Source organism: Xenopus tropicalis, chromosome 4 (assembly GCF_000004195.4).
Source record: "Xenopus tropicalis strain Nigerian chromosome 4, UCB_Xtro_10.0, whole genome shotgun sequence".
NCBI lineage: Eukaryota > Metazoa > Chordata > Amphibia > Anura > Pipidae > Xenopus > Xenopus tropicalis.
This window is the reverse complement of record NC_030680.2, coordinates 123,102,210-123,126,312: the sequence shown is the minus strand read 5'-3', so window position 1 is coordinate 123,126,312 and position 24,103 is coordinate 123,102,210. Positions and strand designations below refer to the sequence as shown.

The 24,103-nt window shown below is 40.5% G+C and overlaps 1 protein-coding gene across 1 annotated transcript; it reads right to left on the bottom strand.

The window, feature by feature from the left end:
• Nucleotides 1-153: 153 nt before the first annotated feature.
• sstr3 (somatostatin receptor 3) lies at nt 154-23,505 on the bottom strand. The gene is made up of 2 exons (XM_004913888.3): nt 23,271-23,505; nt 154-2,512 (listed from the first exon to the last, which is right to left on the bottom strand). The coding sequence occupies exon 2, from the start codon at nt 1,988-1,990 to the stop codon at nt 779-781; it is 1,212 nt and encodes a 403-aa protein (XP_004913945.1). The 5' UTR covers nt 1,991-2,512; nt 23,271-23,505; the 3' UTR covers nt 154-778.
• Between the last annotated feature and the right edge of the window lie 598 nt (nt 23,506-24,103).

The window sequence follows — 24,103 nt, the reverse complement described above, 5'->3', positions numbered from 1 at the left end:
TGAACTAGTTGGCGTCACGCCTTTTCAAGGGGCTTTGCACATGCACCCACTGTATGGGTTAGCAACAGAAGAGGAGGGACAATATAATGGAAGGAAATGATGTTGTGTATAGAATTAACAGCACTGAATATTGAAGATCCTCTACATGAAGAGTGATTCTCAACGTATATTTATTTGACCATTACATTTGTTTGAGAATGAGAAACAAAACCAAAGCAGACATACACAATATTCTGTTTGAGTGTTTGTAGAACATTGCATGGGTGAGTGCGCTGTGTATAAAGGAACCAATTTCCATATGTTAGGTTATTACCTTATAATGAAAATGTGAAAGAAACCAATACTATTATACAGAACCATATGGCATTTTTTCATTGTGAAATGGTTTGATAATTCCCATTCTGTAAATTCCCATATAATTGTCCCAATGCAGCACTTTGGGTAGCAGTTATTTGGCTCTGACCTGCAGAGCTTGCTTATTAGCATTTCCCAGTTATTATCGCACAGGGTTGATCAGTCTCCATTTTCTTCATTGTTACATTGTTCCCTGTTGGGTTTAGACTGTTTATATACCAAAGCTATGATAACCATGGACCAGTATGGTATGTTGTTATATAAAGCTAATAAGCGCAAAATAGTAACATTAAAGAAACAGTATGAGTAGAAGAAAGTAATTGTTTCTGTCATGATGGGTCACTGAGATCCTTGATGATTTAACAAGCAAATTACAGAATTTAGATTCCAGTGTTACTTTAAATATTACAATTTTCTCTTGGTGTCACAAATAACTAATTCTTAGCATACTTTCTTTCTCGCATGCCCCCAGATCCTCTGGCAGAGATTTTTGTGCAGATGTACCAACGTCTTGTTGAACACGATTCTGACTTCCAGATTTTATACTATTTCCTTCTCCGCCGTCTGTTCTGACACTTCTCCCTTCTTGGGATATACCATTAACCCTGCTAAGTTCTTCTTGCACCTCATCATCTCCTCTTTTCAATGTTCCATCAGCTACACGGACAGAGGTCCTACAGAGGACTCTTCGTAAGCCTCGCTGGAAGGGACGAGCTAGGAGAGCATAAATAATTGGATTGAGGCAGCTGTTTGCATAAGAAAGGGCTACTACGAATGAGTATAGCCCATAGAGCTTAGGGCTTTCTGGCAGGGGCCACAAAAGATTGATAATGTTCAGTGCATAAAAGGGAAACCAGCATAGGACAAATGCAGTGACTGTCAGTGCCACCATCTTGGTTACCTTTCGTTCAGGCCCCTGTCTACGATTTGGGGCTACTCTAACACGTTTCCCAGAAGACCTTACTTGGGCCACTATTAGCAAGTGGCAAATGCAGATTACAAGTAGAGGGCAAAAGAAGCCAAGGGCAGCAGTGTACAGAATAAAACCAGTTCTCCACATTTGTGCTGGCTCCGGCCACGCTATATGACAAGTCCCAGTATCCCCTGGCACACCAGAAAAGAAGACAACAGGGAGCACAACCAAAAATGATAGGATCCATACGGTCACATTGACACATTTTGCCACCTTAGGTTTTCTCCACTTGGCTGACTGAATTGGACGCACTACAGCTAAATATCTATCAAAACTTAGAACAGTCAAGCAAAAGATACTGGTAAACTGGTTGACTGCATCTAGTGTCATTACCAGACGGCATGCAGGTGAGCCAAAGGGCCAGTAGGATAGAGCATTCTGGGCTGCGAGAAAGGGAAGACCCAGCATGAAAAGGTCATCAGCCAGTGCCAGATTAAGGATATAGAGGGCAGTCACTGAGTTCTGGCCAGCAGGACTGCGCCATGCCAAGTATATAACCAATGTATTTCCCCACAACCCTACAGCACACACAACTAAATACACAAGAGGAATAAGGAGTCCTGGAGAAGTCCCATTCTGATTAAATGAAATATTGGTATTAAGGGTTGCATTGAACTCAATGTAGGAGCTCTCAAGAAGGGTAGTTGGAAAGGTTGGTGTCATTATTGGAGTAAAGCAAACAATTAACTTTGCCTCTTGATTTCCGGAACTATTTCTCTGAAGATTTGTTTTGACTTGCAAATTTCATTCTGCCTTATTTTAGATGTGGATTCATCTGATTTTAGCTTTAGGCTTTACATTTTGTAAGATATTGCACTCTACACAAATCTGTGTCTGTAAGTAAAGATTCTCTGGTATCAGCCTTTTGTTTTTGTGGCGTGTATCTTCATAAAACAGAACACAGTATCTTTGGGAAAGGACTGATCCTTGATTTCAAATGATGGCTGCAGGAGATGGGCAGGCCAGTCATGTACTGTCAGCGACAGACAATTGGTTTTGTTTCCTCTTATTCTTCCCCTCTCCGTGTTTTGTTATTAAATAGTAGGCTCCATTCTTGTTAAAATGTCTTTTTTCTCAGAAAATATCACTGTGATGGCTGCGGGTTTCTTTTTAGATGTCTCTTACTCTCTGGAGGGTCTTACTGTTATTCTTTTCAGCTATTGTATGTCTGTAGTAGCGTCATTTCTGTAAAGAAAGAAATAAAATACAACAATATCTAGCCAACGTTCAAAATATACAGCCATTACCAAAAGCAAAACAATCTACTGCTCTTATACCTAAATTAAATCATCTTACCCTTGGGTAAAGTTTAATGATATTCTAAATTGGCTAAATATAATGTACTGTTACCCTGGTTACCTGGATACACTAGTTTGTGAGTTCTTGTACAGGGAGGTAAACAGTGGTCAATTTTCATTCATGGATCTCTACAGCTATAACTATAGACCGGGAGCCATTCTAATATAAAATGAAATATTTTGTTCCAAACAAAATTTATTTGTAGCTGGTGGAGGCACACTTGCAAATTTGCACTGTGCCCTATTTGATTTTTTTGATGGGCAGAGATCAAATGGTATTCTCCTCTAATGCTCATAGTCTAAACATTATTAGGATGTGCTGGGGCTACAAGAAGGTCGGGAATCCTGCTTTTGGTAAGAGATAAAGAGAAAATATACCCCTCTTTTTTACATCAGCTCATTTAATTGGATTTAAGTAAAAAAGTGCATAACATTCTCTGATCTTACAACATGAATAGATGTTTTTTCTTTACACAGACATACCTGATTTCCCAGCTTGCAAGGAAACCATGGTAATCTATCCTTGAGCTGTACAAACTATTTCCCCAACTCCTCTTAGGCTCACAGTGTCATGCAATCCCTGACCTTGTTCTATTTTGAAGTGATAGATACTGGGATCTGAATTCCCTCTGCACCGCTCACTATAGAAAGCAGAAATCAGAAGGACATCTAGTTGCATAATTCATTACATCACAATGGAACAAGGTGAGGGTGGGCTTGAATGACACTGTGAGCCTAAAGGGGGTGGGGAAATAGTTTGTATGAGTATAATGGTTTCTTTTTAATCTCTGGAATCAGATATGGCAAGATACATTTATATGTATATCTGGAAGCTTATATAGTGTTTATTCCCATTTCTGAATGTGCTTATGTCAAAAAGGTATATTTCCCCTTTGTGCCTGACAGTGATGCATTCTGTGCCATGATTCAGATTTTTGAGATTTAAAACCAAGAGATTTTCATGACCAAAGCAGGTCACAGAGCACAGCTACAAGACTGGCAGAAGAAATTCTTTATTGCCCATAGTGCTTCTCCAGCTGTACCTAGTCATAAATGTGCTCTACAAACATTTACTAAAAAATTAGAATAAACTCATATCCAGGAATGTCTGGCATTTTTCAAAAAACCTGAACTGAAATCTGCACTGAAAAAAGACGTGTGGGGAAAAAGTTGTGGAAAAATCACAAAAGATGCAACTTTTTTGAAAAAAAAGCCACCTACAAAAATCCAAAAACCTCTAAAGGATCGATGAAGAAAGATCCAGTTGTAAGTGGGGGACATCTGCCATTGACTACATGATTCTGACAAGTTTTAGATGGAGTATTTCCAGATTCACAAATGTCAGTTTTATTGCCTAATAAATCTAGGAAAGGTCGCAACTTTTTTTTTCTTTTAGTGCTAAAAAATACAAATAAAAAAATAAATCAACTAGAAATGGCAATGTAATATATATACAGTGGCTTGCGAAAGTATTCGGCCCCCTTGAACTTTTCCACATTTTGTCACATTACAGCCACAAACATGAATCAATTTTATTGGAATTCCACGTGAAAGACCAATAAAAAGTGGTGTACACGTGAGAAGTGGAAGGAAAATCATACATGATTCCAAACATTTTTTACAAATAAATAACTGCAAAGTGGGGTGTGCGTAATTATTCAGCCCCCTTTGGTCTGAGTGCAGTCAGTTGCCCATAGACATTGCCTGATGAGGGCTAATGACTAAATAGAGTGCACCTGTGTGTAATCTAATGTCAGTACAAATACAGCTGCTCTGTGACGGCCTCAGAGGTTGTCTAAGAGAATATTGGGAGCAACAACACCATGAAGTCCAAAGAACACACCAGACAGGTCAGGGATAAAGTTATTGAGAAATTTAAAGCAGGCTTAGGCTACAAAAAGATTTCCAAAGCCTTGAACATCCCACGGAGCACTGTTCAAGCGATCATTCAGAAATGGAAGGAGTATGGCACAACTGTAAACCTACCAAGACAAGGCCGTCCACCTAAACTCACAGGCCGAACAAGGAGAGCGCTGATCAGAAATGCAGCCAAGAGGCCCATGGTGACTCTGGAGGAGCTGCAGAGATCTACAGCTCAGGTGGGGGAATCTGTCCATAGGACAACTATTAGTCGTGCACTGCACAAAGTTGGCCTTTATGGAAGAGTGGCAAGAAGAAAGCCATTGTTAACAGAAAACCATAAGAAGTCCCGTTTGCAGTTTGCTACAAGCCATGTGGGGGACACAGCAAACATGTGGAAAAAGGTGCTCTGGTCAGATGAGACCAAAATGGAACTTTTTGGCCAAAATGCAAAACGCTATGTGTGGCAGAAAACTAACACTGCACATCACTCTGAACACACCATCCCCACTGTCACATATGGTGGTGGCAGCATCATGCTCTGGGGGTGCTTCTCTTCAGCAGGGACAGGGAAGCTGCTCAGAGTTGATGGGAAGATGGATGGAGCCAAATACAGGGCAATCTTGGAAGAAAACCTCTTGGAGTCTGCAAAAGACTTGAGACTGGGGCGGAGGTTCACCTTCCAGCAGGACAACAACCCTAAACATAAAGCCAGGGCAACAATGGAATGGTTTAAAACAAAACATATCCATGTGTTAGAATGGCCCAGTCACAGTCCAGATCTAAATCCAATTGAGAATCTGTGGCAAGATCTGAAAACTGCTGTTCACAAACGCTGTCCATCTAATCTGACTGAGCTGGAGCTGTTTTGCAAAGAAGAATAGGCAAGGATTTCAGTCTGTAGATGTGCAAAGCTGGTAGAGACATACCCTAAAAGACTGGCAGCTGTAATTGCAGCAAAAGGTGGTTCCACAAAGTATTGATTTAGGGGGCTGAATAATTACGCACACCCCACTTTGCAGTTATTTATTTGTAAAAAATGTTTGGAATCATGTATGATTTTCCTTCCACTTCTCACGTGTACACCACTTTGTATTGGTCTTTCACGTGGAATTCCAATAAAATTAATTCATGTTTGCGGCTGTAATGTGACAAAACGTGGAAAAGTTCAAGGGGGCCGAATACTTTTGCAAGCCACTGTATATATATATGGTCTTGATAAAGGTCTCAGATACAGACTGAAACGTTGGCCTGTCGTGTAATGTATTTATTATAATAAGAGTTATGTTTTAAAAGATTCCTGGTGTGCACCAATATTCACTAGATTTTTATATATATATATATATTACTGATCCCTTATAATTCTAATATGGACACAAAAATATCTATTGATGAAGGACCCTGAATGCAAATATCATTCTCGTCGGTGTCATCCAAATGCAGGAGGATAGGGTAAAAAAACAGTAATACTACAATATGTTAAAGTAATGCTCTATTTTTTAATACAGATAATTGAGACTCCATTTACCTTTCTAATATAACTGATAAAAGGAGAGATAGTTTAATTTCTGATTAATTACTCTTAACAATGAAAAGTGTCAAACAGGAAGCTTTCAGGTAATTATATTTGTCAGAAATATTTGCTAATATTTTTCTGAATGGTTAAAGAAAAACCTGCGCTTTTGACTGCTGCAATTATCTGCTTTGAAAACATCTTTACAACTGTAATCTCCTGCCTTGCGCTAGAAGCAATAGAAAAGGCAATAATCACTATGAATGGCCTCCTGTACATGTGCTGGAAGAATGGCCCCGCACATAATAATGGTTTGCACAGATGTGTCACTTACAGAGACAGAAATAGAACATAATACATTTTATATCTGAATGTCTAAATAAATGAGCATGTTTTACATGGACAGAATAAAACCAGCAATAAAATATTGCCATGATATATATATATCTAATAGCTAGCAAATGTATAGTGAATGACATGCTTTCTTTCATTGTATTATAATGGAATTCTGCAGCCTTGTGTTAGGAACTTCTAAAGTATATTGCAGTTAAGGAGCAATGTGGCTAGGGACTGAGTTTTAGAGGAGCAAGCCCTGGGAAATGAAGTTTATGTATATAATAGGAACTCTAACTATTGACCCTACAACAATAGCCGAAGGGCCAGAGTTTGGACATCCCCGAGGACTAGAATTCTCATAAACATAGGAGGGCAGCGTTTTAAACTGTTCTGTTATATCAGCCAGTCAGCTGACTGTTTGCGTTGGGATACTAGACCTGGAACAAACAAAGCCAATCTACCGACAACAGCAACAAGTGGTGTAAGTCATTTAGGGCCTCCCTTAACTTTTAGGAAAAGAGCATTTTTCTTGACTATCCTCTGACTATCCAGGAAGGCCCACTGACATCAACAGTACTGCGGCACGTAGAAGCATTTTCTAACAAACTGTATGGGGACTCTGGAGGGCCGAAATTTGCCTCATGGCCCATAGGTCTCTAGTTACACCACTGGGATTGCAGGTATAGTTGACCAATATAATGAATGCAAAGCTTGTTCCAGATTTAATAATCTTTTAGTGATGTGGGTAGTTGCATTTCACCATAAACTGAAGGGCAGGGAGCCATGGTTCGGCTTTTTCTTTTTAATATAAAAATGAGACAAACTCAACATGCCCAAGGACCCTTCATCACTAAAGAGAGTTTTCTCTAAAAATAGATTTTTAAGGATGGGGCTCCAATTGGGAGCGGAGCTAGGTGGGAAGGAGCCTTGACTGGGCAAGGAAATGGGTAGGCAAACTGGGTTGGTTAGGGAAATCAGACAAGGAAGGGGTAAATGAAACAGCCAGTTGGGGCTGCAGCAGGTAAAGGCACTGAGGTGCTGGCTCAGAGGAAAGTCAGGAGGCTGGGGATTATTGGGGGGGACAAATTAGTCCAGGGAGAGAGAGGGGCCTCTGTCTTGTTCCGGTCAGAACTATGAACAGCATACCACCCACCCACCTTCTAAGTTGGCTCTGGCGAGTGGAGGTTTGTTTTGGGTTCTTTTAATTTTCACAGTTTGGAGTCATATTTGCCTTGGGTTGAGAGGCCTATGCCCCAGTTTGATTTGTAATTGGGATATTTGTGATGTATGGTCTCCTTGGGCAAAGGGTACCAGAAGGGATCTATTATGGTTCTCCCTTGCACATCTGATGCTGTTGCAGATGGTGGTGACATGACAGGTAGAAAAGCATCCTAAAGTTTGGATGTATTATTTTTTTTCACAACTATTATTGTTTAACTGTTTAATGTGTTTTCTTGCTTGTAAATAAAAGCTGTGGCCTTTCCTGGGTGGGCTAAAGGGACAGGGGGTGGCAGTTAAGAAGGGGTTAATGTTTAGGGTGGTAGAAAGGCTGCCGGACTGACTTCACAGACAAGACTGCAGTCACTTCTGGGCCCTTGTGGCTCCTCTATTATTTTGTGTATTCTCCAGACAGCCTTTATAGGCATTCACCTTTTTGCCACAATTTCATAAAAAAATGTACCTCATTTCTCAAAAGAAATTAGTTCAATTACCCCAATTCTCAAAAGAAATGAATCCAATGAGACTCACCCCCCCCCAAAAAAATAGCAATAAAATATATCTCAAGCATAAAAAAATCCTAGGGGATGACCAGTAAGGGCTGTGATTGGTTATTTGATAGCCCAATGATGAGGCTCTGATGGACAGTACACATGGTCTTTATGTCTCCAAATCTTGTCTTCAAGTCAGAAATTCAAAAATGAAAACCTGCTTTGAGGCCACTGGGAGCAACATCCAAGGGGCTGGGGAGCTACATGTTACTCAGGAGCCACTGGTTGGGGATCACTGAAGTAGGGTAATGCCACATGATTCTGGATTCACATACAAATGATGAGCGACTTTGCTATGATCCATATTTAAGAGAACATATAGAAGAAAGCATGCTTCTTTTCATGCATGTAATACACCCACAATAATCACTTTCAGCATGCCTCTAGTAACTGCATAAATCCATAAATGATATACAGCAAACTCTATAATGGATTTCACAGCCCCTTTTCTCAAAGTGAAATGAAAAGGAGGAACATTTTGTAGAACAAAGCCTTTTTCTGTAATTTTAATGAAGATCACTCTATAATTGCATGCAATTCAATCCAGTTCACTGTAACAAAAAAGCTATAACTGATTAAAATAAAGCAGAGCCATTATTGTGCCAGGCTTCGCACAGATATTATTTACAATTCTGCAATACAAATCAGAATTTGCCACTGTTTCATTACCGTCTAGAGATAGAAATGGCCGCAGGCCAGGTTGGGAAGACGTACTGCAATTAATGAACTGTCAGAACTCCCTTTCATTAATGTTACCTGAAATGCCTTCTGAACACAACAACTAGCAGACACGCCATTTTAATAAGCTAGAACAGTTGATCTATTTTAGGGGAAAATACATTTTTCTGTAAAGCTGATACAAATTATTAAAGCATGTGACTGGCTAAAAACCACCTCTGGGTCGAGCAATGCAGCTGGAAATTGGGTCGCTGTATGCACCCCTCCCAAGTATTTTTGCCGTCTGTTGTTAGATTGTCATCTAGTGAAGCAGCATTGTGGCACCTTGGAGAGGCTGGATGTGAAGGTTCTCCAGCTCCCACAGAGAAGGCCCCCCTGTATGATGGGATTTTAGTACAAGTATAGGATGCCTTATACTTAAATATATTATCCAGAAAGCTCCAAATCCTGAAAGGGCATCAGTACCTTGTACTTCATTATAACCACGCTGCATGAATCCATATTAGTGCCAAAACAATCCTATTGGGTTTATTAATGTTTAAATTTTAAACAGACCTAAGGAATGGGGGATCCAAATTACAGAAAACTTATCCAGAAAACTCCAGGTCCCAAGCATTCCAGATATTGTGAATTATATTTTTAAAAACTCAAATGTTTAGTATTTATTAAGCACAATTTTTTTTTTAAAAAACCAGAATGAAAAACGTTGGCATCAAACAGCTTGAGAGTCAATGTAGAAGTCAGTGGGAGTTGTCCTAAGCAAATTCAAGCCATTTTTTGAATTCAAGACTTTTATTTTTTATTTGCAGTAGAAAGAAACCCTAAAACTGTACATATAGGTCCATTAATCTTCTTTGTATTTGGGTTTAGTACCTTTTGCACCTAGGTCCTATCAGACAGGACCAATAACATGAAAAACTGAAAATAACTCACAAGGGACACTGGGCAATAATTACTTTTCTTATTTTCATGTAAATGATGCCATAATGACAGACATATTCAGTTTGACTGCTGTTGTTTCCAGCTGAGCTTTAGATATTGTATATTCATGAGTTGGGGCCAAAAGTCATACAAAGTGGCAGTTGATAATCTTTTAAATAAGTGGAATTTAGATGATAGAAATGATAAAATTGGAACAGCATTCTGGGTGTTTTGTAGATAGGTGTGGGACATTTTGGAACATCTTTTGGTATTACTGGCCCTTTAGCTACCTGGTGTGCTACCTGCTTTAGCTGTAACCACTCGGTCTTCTACCTAGTAATAATGTTCAGGAGAAAGTGGTTTATAATTGAAAGATGTAATCAAGTTTAAGACAATGTACAGTTTACTGTGATTAAGAATATAAATATACAAAAATGCAGGTAAAGAGAGACCATATGAAATACAAAGACAACTAGAGAAGTTAAAGAGTAACTAAAAAGATAGACCAATGGGTGAGGGATAAGAACCACATATCAATAAGTGAACCAAAGTATTAAGTATTATAGAGACAAAACCACAAAGTCAGTTGCGCTCCTGCACTTTTCTCAGTAGAGAGTTGTACGTTAAACCCCAAGGTACTTGCATCTAAATGCACTCTGCACTTCTCAACAGTTGCACTCGGCACCACTTAGCTCTTCCTGCCTTCCATTCCAAATCAAGCGTTTCTGCTCCTATTGACACAGCAGAACCCTGGAGTTAGATTTGAGATGAAATGCGAGGGCAAATGCATTAATTGTGGTGAATCGAGCGCAATTGTGCCAGGCACTATGTTCATTTGTGACCACAATGATGCTGGAATTCTGGGAAAAATGCTCTACTGCGGGGAAGACAAATGGCATTTATGCCTGAGATTGCATTTTGCTCACTGAACTTGCAGACGTAAATGAGCCCTAGAATCTATTTTTAGGCACCAAAAAGGTACATCAGATCATTGGATCAAAGAGCTGTATCTAAGTACAAGATGTTATTCTGCATCTGTATGAGAGCAGCAGCAAACTGTGCCCAATGGTGGGAGCTCGCTTTCTTCCACACCATCAAGCTTGGAAAAACCAACACAGGCTGACATGGCTGATGCGCACACAAACACATGAAGCCATAAAAGAAGGAAAACAATTGTCTAGCTATATTCTATAGTATATGCTAAGGATTTTCACATATAACATCTTTCTACAATTAGGTTGTAGGAGTTTGGCAGTTGCTAAAAAAAAAATGCAAAGTATTTAAATGACACATCTAATAAGTATTAAACATGATTACACATGGAGCATATAACTGATTACATTAGATCTGCAAATATGGCATTCATAGCATGTTTGGATAGCCTGAAGTGCCACCAACAGAAATGGAAAGCTGTCTATATGTATTTGTATATGATGTAAACATGCAAGCATTTTCCTGTGATTAAGCTGGATTGCCATGAGTAATATGTTTTACTTGTGGCCATCCTAATGTTATGCAATGGCAAGTGATTTTTTGGGTGAAATTGCCCTAAAGCTCCACTGAAAACAAGGAACCCATGACATTGAAGCTGTTAATACAACAAATGAAAGATGTACTGAATAGAAATGGCTGGTATTTCAGTTCAGAAAAATAATCATTTTTTGTGTTACAGGTCTTATGAAAAAATTCACAAAGCCTGCATTCAATTAACTAGATTGCCAGGCAACATGATTTCAGCTTGTTCCATGTTTTTATATTTGTTTAGATAATCACTTATATATGAGAACTTTTAAGGTCAACTGTCTAGCTCAACTAGTTCTGCCAAATTCAGTATAGCTCTCAACCGAGGCATACATTGCTGTCTGCCTATAACGTATGCACAAGTATATATACAGACATATACACACATATATAAGGTCTATTTTTGACAGTAAGTCATATTCTTCATCAGGGCTGGGCCTTGGCTTGAATGTGCCCAAGGCAAGATGTGCAGCTTGTCGCCTCCGCTGGAGCTGGTGAGATGCTGCGAAAGGGTTGGAAGGCAGACACAAGAGGTACGTGCCAGAACCCCCCTCCTCCACTGCACCCTAAGCATGAGCCTCTTCTGCCTACCCCTAATTCCAGCCCTGTTCTTCATCATTTACTGAAATATCTGCTAATGTTAGCTCATTATCAGGCTAATTCTTCTGATGTGGGGGACATCAGTGGAATTAGCCTTAGAATTGGCTAAAATTAGCTTCATTTAATGGGAATGCTGCAAAAAAAACACTAGATGTGGGGTTTCAGAGATTTCAGCCAAACTACACCTCTGAACTATATAAAAAGGTAATGTTGAAAGGTGTGGTTACCACTGACATTGATATTAGAGACTGCAATCCCTATTTCTTTGATAGTAAAATGAACTGCTCTCCATTCCCATGGATTAAATAAAGTTTTTAAGCAACGGTGTGCAAGGGGTCTCTCTGTAACCTGCTATACTGTGTGAGATATACTGAACAATGGTTTGGATAATATGACTGGAAGATGAATATAGAGGGTCTGAACAGAGAAATAAGTGTATTATAATAATACAGCTTTATGGTTACTAGGGCAAGTGATTGTGGCATCCAGATAGCAGTTAAAATACATATAGGAGAGAGACAGTGCAGAGAGGCAAACTGTTCAAAATCACAACAATAAATAAACAACTACATAAAAATCATCTAGATTATCTAGCTTTCTAGCTGATCATAACCAAATAGCCATTTGTGATTAGTACACAGGCAGCACTATACTCTCTTGTATTTTGCTGCTGAGAGGTGAAAATGCACAGAGGCGCCAGTTATCAACAACAAGCTCTTAGAAGTCTCAAGAATATTTCCACTAAGTGAGGAATTAACCCAGAGACTCCTGAGGGCAAAGTGAAAAAGTCTATATTTATATGCATGGAATCTCTTGTTGGCACTTTCGCTCTTTCCCTCGCATTTTGTTCATTGGACTGTATGCAGTTTGAAATATATATCTGAATCAGATTCATGTTTTATTCTGGAACATCTCCCCCAATATAAGCATACAGGTATAGGATCCATTATCCGGAAACCCATTATCTAGAAAGTTCTGAATTACAGGAAGGTCATCTCCCACAGACTCCATTATAATAAATTAATTTAAAAAAGTGACCTTTTTACCCTTTAATAATAAAACAATATAAAACATATAAAATATATATATATAATGTCTGGGACCTGAGATGTATACAATAGGATCGCTTTGCTATCTAAATGGATATATGTAGTTTGGATACAATTACAATTAGTTTGGTTATAAGTACAATTATGTGACTCATTATTACAGATAAAAAGTAAATCAGTCAAAATTGATCAGTCAATAAAACAACTGTTGGTTAAAATTGGACACTATTGAGAATGGCATTGTTATATTTCTAAATAATAGAACCTATAGATAAATACAGGTATACAGTATATTCTGCTGCAGCAGAACTATATGTTGGCAGTTGAGGGGGATTTATTTATATACATTCAAACCATCCTCAATACTGTACATTTCTGTACATTTCTGAAGCACAGTTGTCATATTCTGCTGGGTTAATGAATGTTAAGGGGACCTAAAATAACAGTATCCACAAAGGGCTTGCCCACGGACATAGGAAATTACCTATTGGTTTATAATGAATGTGATTCTGACATTTTTTGTACCAGTTATAGATACAATAGAGCATGCATTGCAATTAATTATATGCATTAAACCAATACTGTGCTAGTAAATACTGTATGCCCTTCAGCCTGTGCGGTCATGTGACATCTAACTGAGGGGCTGTGGGGGCTTCTGGGTCCATTTCTTTTGCTCCATGTATTATTTACCATTACAAGTATGTTGTGTAGACTAGGGAATGGATAAAGGCTGTATGGGAATTTAGCAATAGAATTATCACCCTAAAATGCACTAATTTTAGGTTTAGGTTTGATGTTGTTAGGGTATTTAAATCCTATCCTAACCAAACAGGTCTAGTAATTGGAGACAATGACCCTGGCAACAAAAAAAAACAAAAACGTGGGTCAGTTTAATTGTACCTTTCTATTCAGACCTTTACCTATTTGTCGTCCATGTTGATTTCTGAATAGTTTCTGGTTGCTAGAGTAACAAAGCCCTATGAACTACCTTCAGCCAGAATTTCTGATAAGAAAAAAGGCAAAAAAAGCTAAAATATGCCACTAAAGTTGAGAAGCAAGCAAAAACATGCTGTTACACTGTAGGAATTGTTGACCATAATTATTTGGAAGCAAAACAATCCCATTGGGTTCAATTAATGTTTAAAGGAGAAATATTGGATAAATGGGGAAAACCCCTAATTTTGTAGGCAATTATGAATCAAATATGGCGCTGGTTTCACTTTGGGCTAAACATTAATCCTATCTGTAAAAATGGCCCCTTTATTGGAGCTCCCTATAGATCCTATCAGTTCTCTGTCCCCGTTTCAAATGAAGGGTGGGCGTGTCCTAACAGTCCCTGCCAGAAGCACAGCAGGAGGGGGAGAGCCAATCACAGCCCTGCACTCACACAAGCACAGACAGGCTTCAGTTCCCTATCAGGTCAGCCTAGCTGCTGATTGGTTCCTATCCTGCAGTGTAGTGTGCTGAGAGTGGCTGGCTCCCATGCACAATATACATGCAATTAATCACACAAAATGAAGTTTATATAATATTATTGGTACCTGTATGGCCTGCGTAGCTAAATCACAGCAGCTTCATACAGGTTTAGAATTTGAACATTGCATGAAGATCGTGCTGCCATATTTCACAACCCCACAAACACCACAGTCTGCTCTAACAACCCTATTATCTCCTTAAACGTCATTCCCATGGCACACGCTGGTCTTTATAGCAGGTATTTCCTTGATTTGTGTATTCAAGATAATTATTCATGAAATGATTTACAGCAGATAAAATATTGACTTACTTATTTCCAATAGGGATGGGTGGCTGTATTTATAGAGGACAGACGGAAAACAATTAACAGGAAACTATAATTACACTCTTTTCATGTCTTACAAAATATTGTTTATATAATCTAATTACCTTGGTTGGGGTTTTTAATATTGAGATAGACCACTAAGAGCTACATCCCCTCAAATGTGGCAGGAAGAGGTGTAACTACAGAGGAAGCACACCCTGGGATTGCAGGGGGCCAGGAATATAGAGGGACCAGTAAAGTGCTAATTAATGGGGGACTCTGGCTTCCAAACCTAAATTTGTTAAAGAGCCCTACACAGCACAGCAACCACTAATATACCTATCACTGTAATGTGTTAATTCAAAAAGCAAAACAGTTTGTCTCTTTCTGCATCATTTGAAATCCTGTCAGGGGAGGAGGGACTAAAACACTGATGTTAAAAATTATAACAAATTCTTCGCAGTTTACAGACAGCATGCAGAAACTACATAACCCACAATGCATTGCACTGTGATGTGTCTTTCCTTACTGAAACCACGTGTGCAGGGTATTGTGGGATTTGGAGGATGCAGGCTGAAGGCAGGCGGAGGACAGTCGACTACTGTTACATTATTATTATTTATTTTTTTTGCCTCAAAGTAGTCAGCCAGATTAATTTGTAATTGTTACATTAAAAGTGGGTTGAAATTATGCTTACTTTTCAAAAAGCTCAAGTTGTGTTTGGGTGGAGTTCCCCTTTAATGAGCAATTTCAATATATCCTTGGTAATATAAGTCAAATTACCAATGTTTTGGGGCACTAAATTGAATTTTCTGTACCACTGATGTCAGGGGATATTTGTGAACTTACTTTGGCTAATTTTATAGGGAAGGACATTTCTGGGAAAAAATACCAGTTTTCCTATATTTTTATAAAACACTGGACCAGGTGGCAACCAAAGTGGCTGGGTTGGGGCTGAGCTTGCCTCACCTACCCCTCATGAATACAGGGTTCAGTATTCTGCATTATGGAATGTAAGAGCAAGCAAAAGCAGCCAAAGGCACTGATAGGGGGGCAGGGTGCAAATTACAAATCCACGGCAGCTTTTACCTGATTGTTGCGCTTTGTACCTTGCCCCACTTGTTAGTAAATGAACCCTATAATCTTTTTAGAGTTACTGTAAATCTAGTGGCTTGTATGTACATTGCATCTATACTTAAACAGTTGCTAAGCAACTTCACTAGTAACACTGTATGGGCTTCTACCCAGAGCTCCTACTGCCCACTCACACCAAGGAGAGTCTTTTTAAACATCTCAAAATTTAGCATAAAGATTGATGTTTGAATATTTTTTTTTTTACGATTTTTAATTTTTAAGATTGTCTTAAAAGTACAGGTATAGGACCTGTTATCCGGAATGCTTGGGACCAATGGTATGCCGGATAAGGGGTCTTTCCGTATTTTGGATCTCCATACCTTAAGTCTACTAAAAAATTAATAAAACATTAATTAAACCCAATAGGATTGTTTTGCCTCCAATAAGGATTAATTATATCTTAGTTGGGATCAAGTACAAGGTGCTGTTTTATTATTACAGAGAAAAAGGAATTCAGTTTTAAAATTCTTAATTACTTGATTAAAATGGAGTCTATGGGCGATGGCCTTTCCATAAATCAGAGCTTTCTGGATAATGGGTTTCCGGATAAGGGATCCCATACCTGTAATATAAACCCTTTCCATCATCTTTTGCATTTTGTCTGTATGTTTGTTACAGTCAGTGACTCACTTACAGGTCTGGCCAGGCTGTATATACACATTGTATGGTGATGGCTTTACCTGTAGCAAACACAGCATGGCTACCATTAATTCTGCATTAGTAGACATTTTTTCCTGGCAGATAAGTACTGGCCTGCCACAGGCTAATCAGAGATCAGTTATGCTATGCTGTGGCAAGAAGTATCATATAGTGGAATTCAACGGTTCTGGGACCCCTATAGAGCCCATACATTTTAAAAAGGCTCAGCATCAGCATGGTCATTTGTGCAATATCCAGAGGGATGTGAGAGTGCTAGTTAAGGAAAATCTGTAATTAAAATGAAAATATGAACATCAAAAGCAATGCTGATATCACACCTCAGAAAAACCTGCCCTTGCCACATCGGTCTTCCAGAATCATTAGTGTGGCAGAACAGGAAATTAAATAAGATTCCTCAAGATTCCTTCAGGTCATCCATGTTGCTTGAATTTACATTGGTTGTGAAAGCTATGAAACTATAATATAGCTCCAGGTCCCCTGTGGCAGCCAATAGCCTGCAACTCCAACGGTGACTTCTGTTGATGAACCCTCAATTGCCACGAATGGACATCAATCAAATGGGATGTAAGTTGCTTGACAACCCCTATAGGTTATGGCAGTGAGCCCTTTCTGAACACTACTAATGATTTCACAAGGGCTACCTCCCCTCCCAGTACCAAATGTGTAACCGTAGCTGCCTCATCCCCAGAAATGTAGTTGTCCATGTATCCAAAAAAATTGGCCTTACTCTTCTACCCCCAGATATATATTTTTATAAGCCAGGGTGCACAAGAAAGATATTAAACATATATGATCTAAATATGTTTGATGAATTAGATTTTAACTGGGGCTGAATATGTTGCTACATTACTGTGACTGATATGCTGCTCATTCCTATCCATCATCATTCCACATATTCCAAATAATAATAATAATATACAATCCAATTTGGCTTAGCTGGCATTAGACTGATCATCTTGCTGATTACAAAGATAACCTCCTCTACGGGTCACACAGGGTTTTAGAAGGAGTTAAAAAACGAGTGACATTTGACAGTTCAATGGGCTAATATTTAACTCTGCAAATATGGCCGTCCTCTTGGGTATTAGCGGTTACTATAGTGATGCCTTTGTTGGACTCGGGCCTTGTGAATAATTGCATTTGAGGAATACCTCCTATATGAGATGTTTTTTCATACAAGACCTTTGGTGTTGGAGCTGCGAGGCCATAAATTACTAGAAAATGAGTTACGTGCTGCGCTCCGGGACAAATATTAAATATACATAATGAAAGATATTTGTTAATACAAATGCATGGTTTAGAATATGGATACTGCTTGCAGGAAGGGATCAGCTTTCAACCAGGGGAGGTAATGGGGGAATAGAGAAACAATGCTTTTAGTTAATGTTTTCTTTTGTTTTGTTCTTTATCAGTTTGCTAACATTGGTTCTGGCATCCCCTGTACCATGTGACTGGTAAATAACTAATGTTTACTTATCTCTAACCTTGCTATGCTGGGCAGATGGATAGCAGATATGCATTCATACACGCACCATGCATAATTATATAGAAAGAAACGGTAACAGGAGAAATAACAGAAACTGGGCAGAAAGAATTTCAAACAGGTGCAGAATAACACATAAGTATGTATATGTATTACTACAGGGAAAAAGATTCACTTATTCTAAGGGACTTTGACTCACTAATGCAGTCAAAGTTTTACTAAACAAACCCATAGGGTGATGCCACGTTTCCCACCCTATTAGCTGTGTCTGCACCCTGAGGTGTTATTATAGGCACCATCTCTCCCTGCTATCCCACAGCCACAGTCCCTTCTCAGAGGCTATTATCCCCCCACTGCTACTATAGGCACCATCTCTCCCTACTATACCTGCTATCCCACAGCCCCAGTCCCTTCCCAGAGGCTATTATCCCCCCACTGTTACTATAGGCACCATCTCTCCCTACTATACCTGCTATCCCACAGCCCCAGTCCTTTCCCAGAGGCTATTATCCCCCCACTGCTACTATAGGCACCATCTCTCCCTACTATACCTGCTATCCCACAGCCACAGTCCCTTCCCAGAGGCTATTATCCCACTGCTACTATAGGCACCATCTCTCCCTACAATACCTGCTATCCCACAGCCACAGTCCCTTCCCAGAGGCTATTATCCCACTGCTACTATAGGCACCATCTCTCCCTACAATACCTGCTATCCCACAGCCACAGTCCCTTCCCAGAGGCTATTATCCCCCCACTGCTTCTATAGGCACCATCTCTCCCTACTATACCTGCTATCCCACAGCCCCAGTCCCTTCCCAGAGGTTATTATCCCCCACTGTTACTATAGGCACCATCTCTCCCTACTATACCTGCTATCCCACAGCCCCAGTCCCTTCCCAGAGGCTATTATCCCCCCACTTCTACTATAGGCACCATCTCTCCCTACTATACCTGCTATCCCACAGCCACAGTCCCTTCCCAGAGGCTATTATCCCACTGCTACTATAGGCACCATCTCTCCCTACAATACCTGCTATCCCACAGCCACAGTCCCTTCCCAGAGGCTATTATCCCACTGCTACTATAGGCACCATCTCTCCCTACAATACCTGCTATCCCACAGCCCCAGTCCCTTCCCAGAGGCTATTATCCCCCCACTGCTTCTATAGGCACCATCTCTCCCTACTATACCTGCTATCCCACAGCCACAGTCCCTTCCCAGAGGCTATTATCCCCCCACTGCTTCTATAGGCACCATCTCTCCCTACTATACCTGCTATCCCACAGCCCCAGTCCCTTCCCAGAGGTTATTATCCCCCACTGTTACTATAGGCACCATATCTCCCTACTATACCTGCTATCCCACAGCCCCAGTCCCTTCCCAGAGGCTATTATCCCCCCACTTCTACTATAGGCACCATCTCTCCCTACTATACCTGCTATCCCACAGCCACAGTCCCTTCCCAGAGGCTATTATCCCCCCACTGCTACTATAGGCACCATCTCTCCCTACTATTCCTGCTATCCCACAACCCCAGTCCCTTCCTAGAGGCTATTATCCCACTGCTACTATAGGCACCATCTCTCCCTACTATACCTGCTATCCCACAGCCACAGTCCCTTCCCAGAGGCTATTATCCCACTGCTACTATAGGCACCATCTCTCCCTACTATTCCTGCTATCCCACAGCCCCAGTCCTTTCCCAGAGGCTATTATCCCACTGCTACTATAGGCACCATCTCTCCCTACTATACCTGCTATCCCACAACCCCAGTCCCTTCCCAGAGGCTATTATCTCACTGCTACTATAGGCACCATCTCTCCCTACTATTCCTGCTATCCCACAGCCCCAGTCCTTTCCCAGAGGCTATTATCCCACTGTTACTATAGGCATCATCTCTCCCTACTATACCTGCTATCCCACAGCCACAGTCCCTTCCCAGAGGCTATTATCCCACTGCTACTATAGGCACCATCTCTCCCTACTATACCTGCTATGCCATAGCCACAGTCCCTTCTTAGAGGCTATTATCCCACTGTTACTATAGGCACCATCTCTCCCTACTATACCTGCTATCCCACAGCCACAGTCCCTTCCCAGAGGCTATTATCCCCCCACTGCTACTATAGGCACCATCTCTCCCTACTATACCTGCTATCCCACAGCCACAGTCCCTTCCCAGAGGCTATTATCCCAACTGCTACTATGGGCACCATCTCTCCCTACTATACCTGCTATCCCACAGCCACAGTCCCTTCCCAGAGGCTATTATCCCCCCACTGCTACTATAGGCACCATCTCTCCCTACTATACCTGCTATCCCACAGCCCCAGTCCCTTCCCAGAGGCTATTATCCCAACTGCTACTATAGGCACCATCTCTCCCTACTATACCTGCTATCCCACAGCCCCAGTCCCTTCCCAGAGGCTATTATCCCACTGCTACTATAGGCACCATCTCCCCCTACTATACCTGCTATCCCACAGCCCCAGTCCCTTCCCAGAGGCTATTATCCCAACTGCTACTATAGGCACCATCTCTCCCTACTATACCTGCTATCCCACAGCCACAGTCCCTTCCCAGAGGCTATTATCCCAACTGCTACTATAGGCACCATCTCTCCCTACTATACCTGCTATCCCACAGCCACAGTCCCTTCCCAGAGGCTATTATCCCAACTGCTACTATGGGCACCATCTCTCCCCTTCCAAAGCCATTAGCCTTACTGGTGCAGTCCAGCAGATAGATTCAGGAAGGGGTTGGATGACTTTTTAGCAAGTGAGGGAATACAGGGTTATGGGCAATAGCTCTTAGTAGTGATGAGTGAATTTTTTCACCAGGCATGGATTTGTAGTGTATTTCCGCATTTCGCCATTGGCGCATTGTTTTGCATAACTTCAGTGAAAATTTGGCACAAAAAAATTTGTTGCATGTCAAAAAAAAAAAGAAGTTGCGGTCACTGCAAATTGACACAGGCGACAAAAAAAGTTGCGCCACAAATGTGTTTCGCTTATTTTTTGCCATTTCGCAAATTTTATGGCGAGGTGAAACAGGACAGATTCGCTCATCACTAGCTCTTAGTACAAGTTGATCCAGGGACTGGTCCGATTGCCATCTTGAAGTCAGGAAGGATTTTTTCTTCCTCTGCAGCAAATTAGAGAGGTGTCAGATGGGGTTTTTTGCCTTCCTTTGGATCAATTAGCAGTTAGGCAGGTTATATATAGGCATTATGGTCCAACTTGGCCGTGTGTCCTTTTTCAGCCTAACTTACTGTGTGGGAGCAGCTCTGTGCTCTGCACTGTTAAGGCATGCAGATCTAATGTGGTATAAACTTTTCCACACATTCTTTGTTTCCAACACTGCTTTTTGGGGCCCACTATGTGTGTGACCCTGGGCAGAAAATTTGGCTTAGACACACACACACCTCTTCCAGCTTTATGGAAACTACAAACAAAAAAAACGTATAAATTATGCCCATTACTACCCAGAATTCCAGCACAAGTGCACCTGGCACATACCGCCATAAAGAATTGCCCTTTATGCTGGAGGCACACAAGTTTGTGCCAGGTGGTGAAGAACACACTATTGAGGGCATTTGTTGCACCTTTTATGTAAATGGCAGCCAATGGTACAGAACATGGGCATCAATTTGAACTTGTCAAGTAGCAAAAAAACAAGGCACTCACTTTTGTGCTACTTACTAGGCACAATAGCACATTTCTATAAGTTCAGCTTGCAAATGGGAGTGCCCTGTGTTTTGCACCAGATATGCCAAGGTACATGCCACTGGCACAACAGTGTAGCCTGAGCACAAGTAGGTGCAGCATCTAGGTATACTTATGGGTAAGCCATATATATATATATATACATACAGATATATGATCTGTTATCTGGAAACCCATTATCCAAAAAGTTCTAAATTATGGGAATGCCATCTCCCATAGGCTCAATTTTATCAAATAATTCCAATTTTTTAAAATGATTTCCTTTTTACCTGTAATAATAAAACAGTACCTTGTACTTGATCCCAACTAAGATATAATTAATTCTTACTGGTCGCGAAACAATCCTATTGGGTTTAATTAATGTTTAAATTATTTTAGTATTTATTTAAGGTATGGAAATCCAAATTACAGAAAGACCCCTTATCTGGAAAACCCCAGATCCTGAGTAATCTGGATAAAGGAATACATGAAGGCACCCACTCACTGTAATGCGCCTGAGAGAACTATCAAACATAAAGACAGGTGTATACAGTATACAATGGCCAGAGCCACGCAGAGATAAAAAGCTGCAGAAATCCAGCTGTACTATTTTCTACTTTTCATTATGTGGTGCTACATTTCATGAAATACTGTGTCCCAAACAAACAGAACAGGCATGAGAATAATATATTTATATATATTATATACAGGTATGGGTTCTATTACCTAGAGTGCTTGGGACCTATATTATCCTGTAAGAGCACAATGCCATATGGCTACTCAGAAAGAACATTTTAAAATAAAAACAAAATATTCTGATCATTTTGCCACCAACTTGCTATCTTAGTACCAGAAGGTACTGATTTAAATGTATGGGATCTGTTATATGGAAACCTGTTAACCAGAAATCTCCAAATTATCTCCCATAAACTCCATTTTAATCAATTTTTTTTTTTTTTTTTAAATATTACCTTTTTCTCTATAATAAATCAGTTCCTTGTACTTGATCCCAGCTAAAATCTAATTAATCCTTATTGGAGGCAAAACAATCCTATTGGGTTTATTTAATGTTAAAATTATTTTTTAGTAGACCTAAGGTATAGAAATCCAAAAAAAGGAAAGACCCTATATCCAGAAAGCTCCAGATTCTGGTCATTCTGGATAACAGGTCCTATACCTGTATTATTACAGAAAAGAAGCAAATCAGCCCAAAATTTGTTTAAACAGGACAGTATAAGAAATGGCATTCCTGTATATTGGAGCTTTCTGGATAATGAATTTCTGTATCATAGATACCTGCCATGCAGCTTCATGCACACCTGAGACAAGGTTACACACACATGTATAACAGGGAACAAAAAGAAAGAGGGGAGTACATATAAATACACTACAGACACACTGATGCAGGTACAGTAAGTGCCACAGACTGGCAGAGACTCCTGCTGGCACACAGACTGCCACAGAGCCCCGATACACTGTGCCAGACATAAACCAGCAGCGTCTGCCTCTCTCTGTCTGCCTCCCTGTGTGCCAGTGCAAGCGGATATCACAAGTACAGGTGAGTTTCTAACTGAGTTGCTAATAGGGTAACAGTGCAGGCTTTTCCCTATGGATTGTGTGGGAGATACATACCTGCTCATGTACAGGTGTGCCAGCACATACATGTCAGTACTGCCCTGACTCACAGCTCACAGGTAGGAAGGCACAGGTGCTTCTGGACATTCCCTAGTTGGCTCAGTCTCATGGCTAAAGGTAATCTCTTCTCTCAGCAGCTGCCGCTCTACTGCTCATTCTTTAGAACTCCTATGCTTGCCTTTAGTCTCCTTTCCCCTATCCCCATTCTCTTCTGTCTTTCTCTATATCTCTGTATCACAGATTTGCCTGTCAGTGGCACACAGGTTGCAAACCAATCAGGGACTGGGAAGGTGGAGAGAGGGGGAGTGAGTGGGAGTGAGGGAGAGAGAGATCTATAAATACATAGGGGTAGAGAGGAATGGACAGAGGATAAAAGTGAGAATGAAAAAAGGAGGGAGAGGGAGAAGGAGGCAGAAAAAGGGGAAAGATGGGGTTTTAACTCTTTCAGGGACAGAAATCATCAGCATGCCAATTTAATTTCACTGGAGATAAATATATACTTATAACTCTTACTTGCACAAATACCTTCTTCTTGCTAAGTTTGTCTTCTTGAAAGTGAGGAATATTCCTCCCTATACAGTTGTGGGTTTGTATTTTTCTATTACTGAGTATGGAAATATATAAAGTGTAAGAGTTAATGGCAGTGATGTCTCCCCACTTGCTGCGTCATTCCCCACTCACATTCTCCCCCTCAGCCTCATTCATTTTTCCGCATGCATCCATCCTACCCCATTCATTTCCTTCAGCCTGCTTGCTTACTCTCACTCGCAGAGGCACAGCAGCACGGCATGTACGTAGGCTCAGTGCATTCCAATGCATAGCAAGCTCAC

Excerpts from the sequence above, each read along its gene's own strand:
- sstr3 (XM_004913888.3), bottom strand. The coding sequence starts at position 1,990 with ATGACACCAACCTTTCCAACTACCCTTCTTGAGAGCTCCTACATTGAG.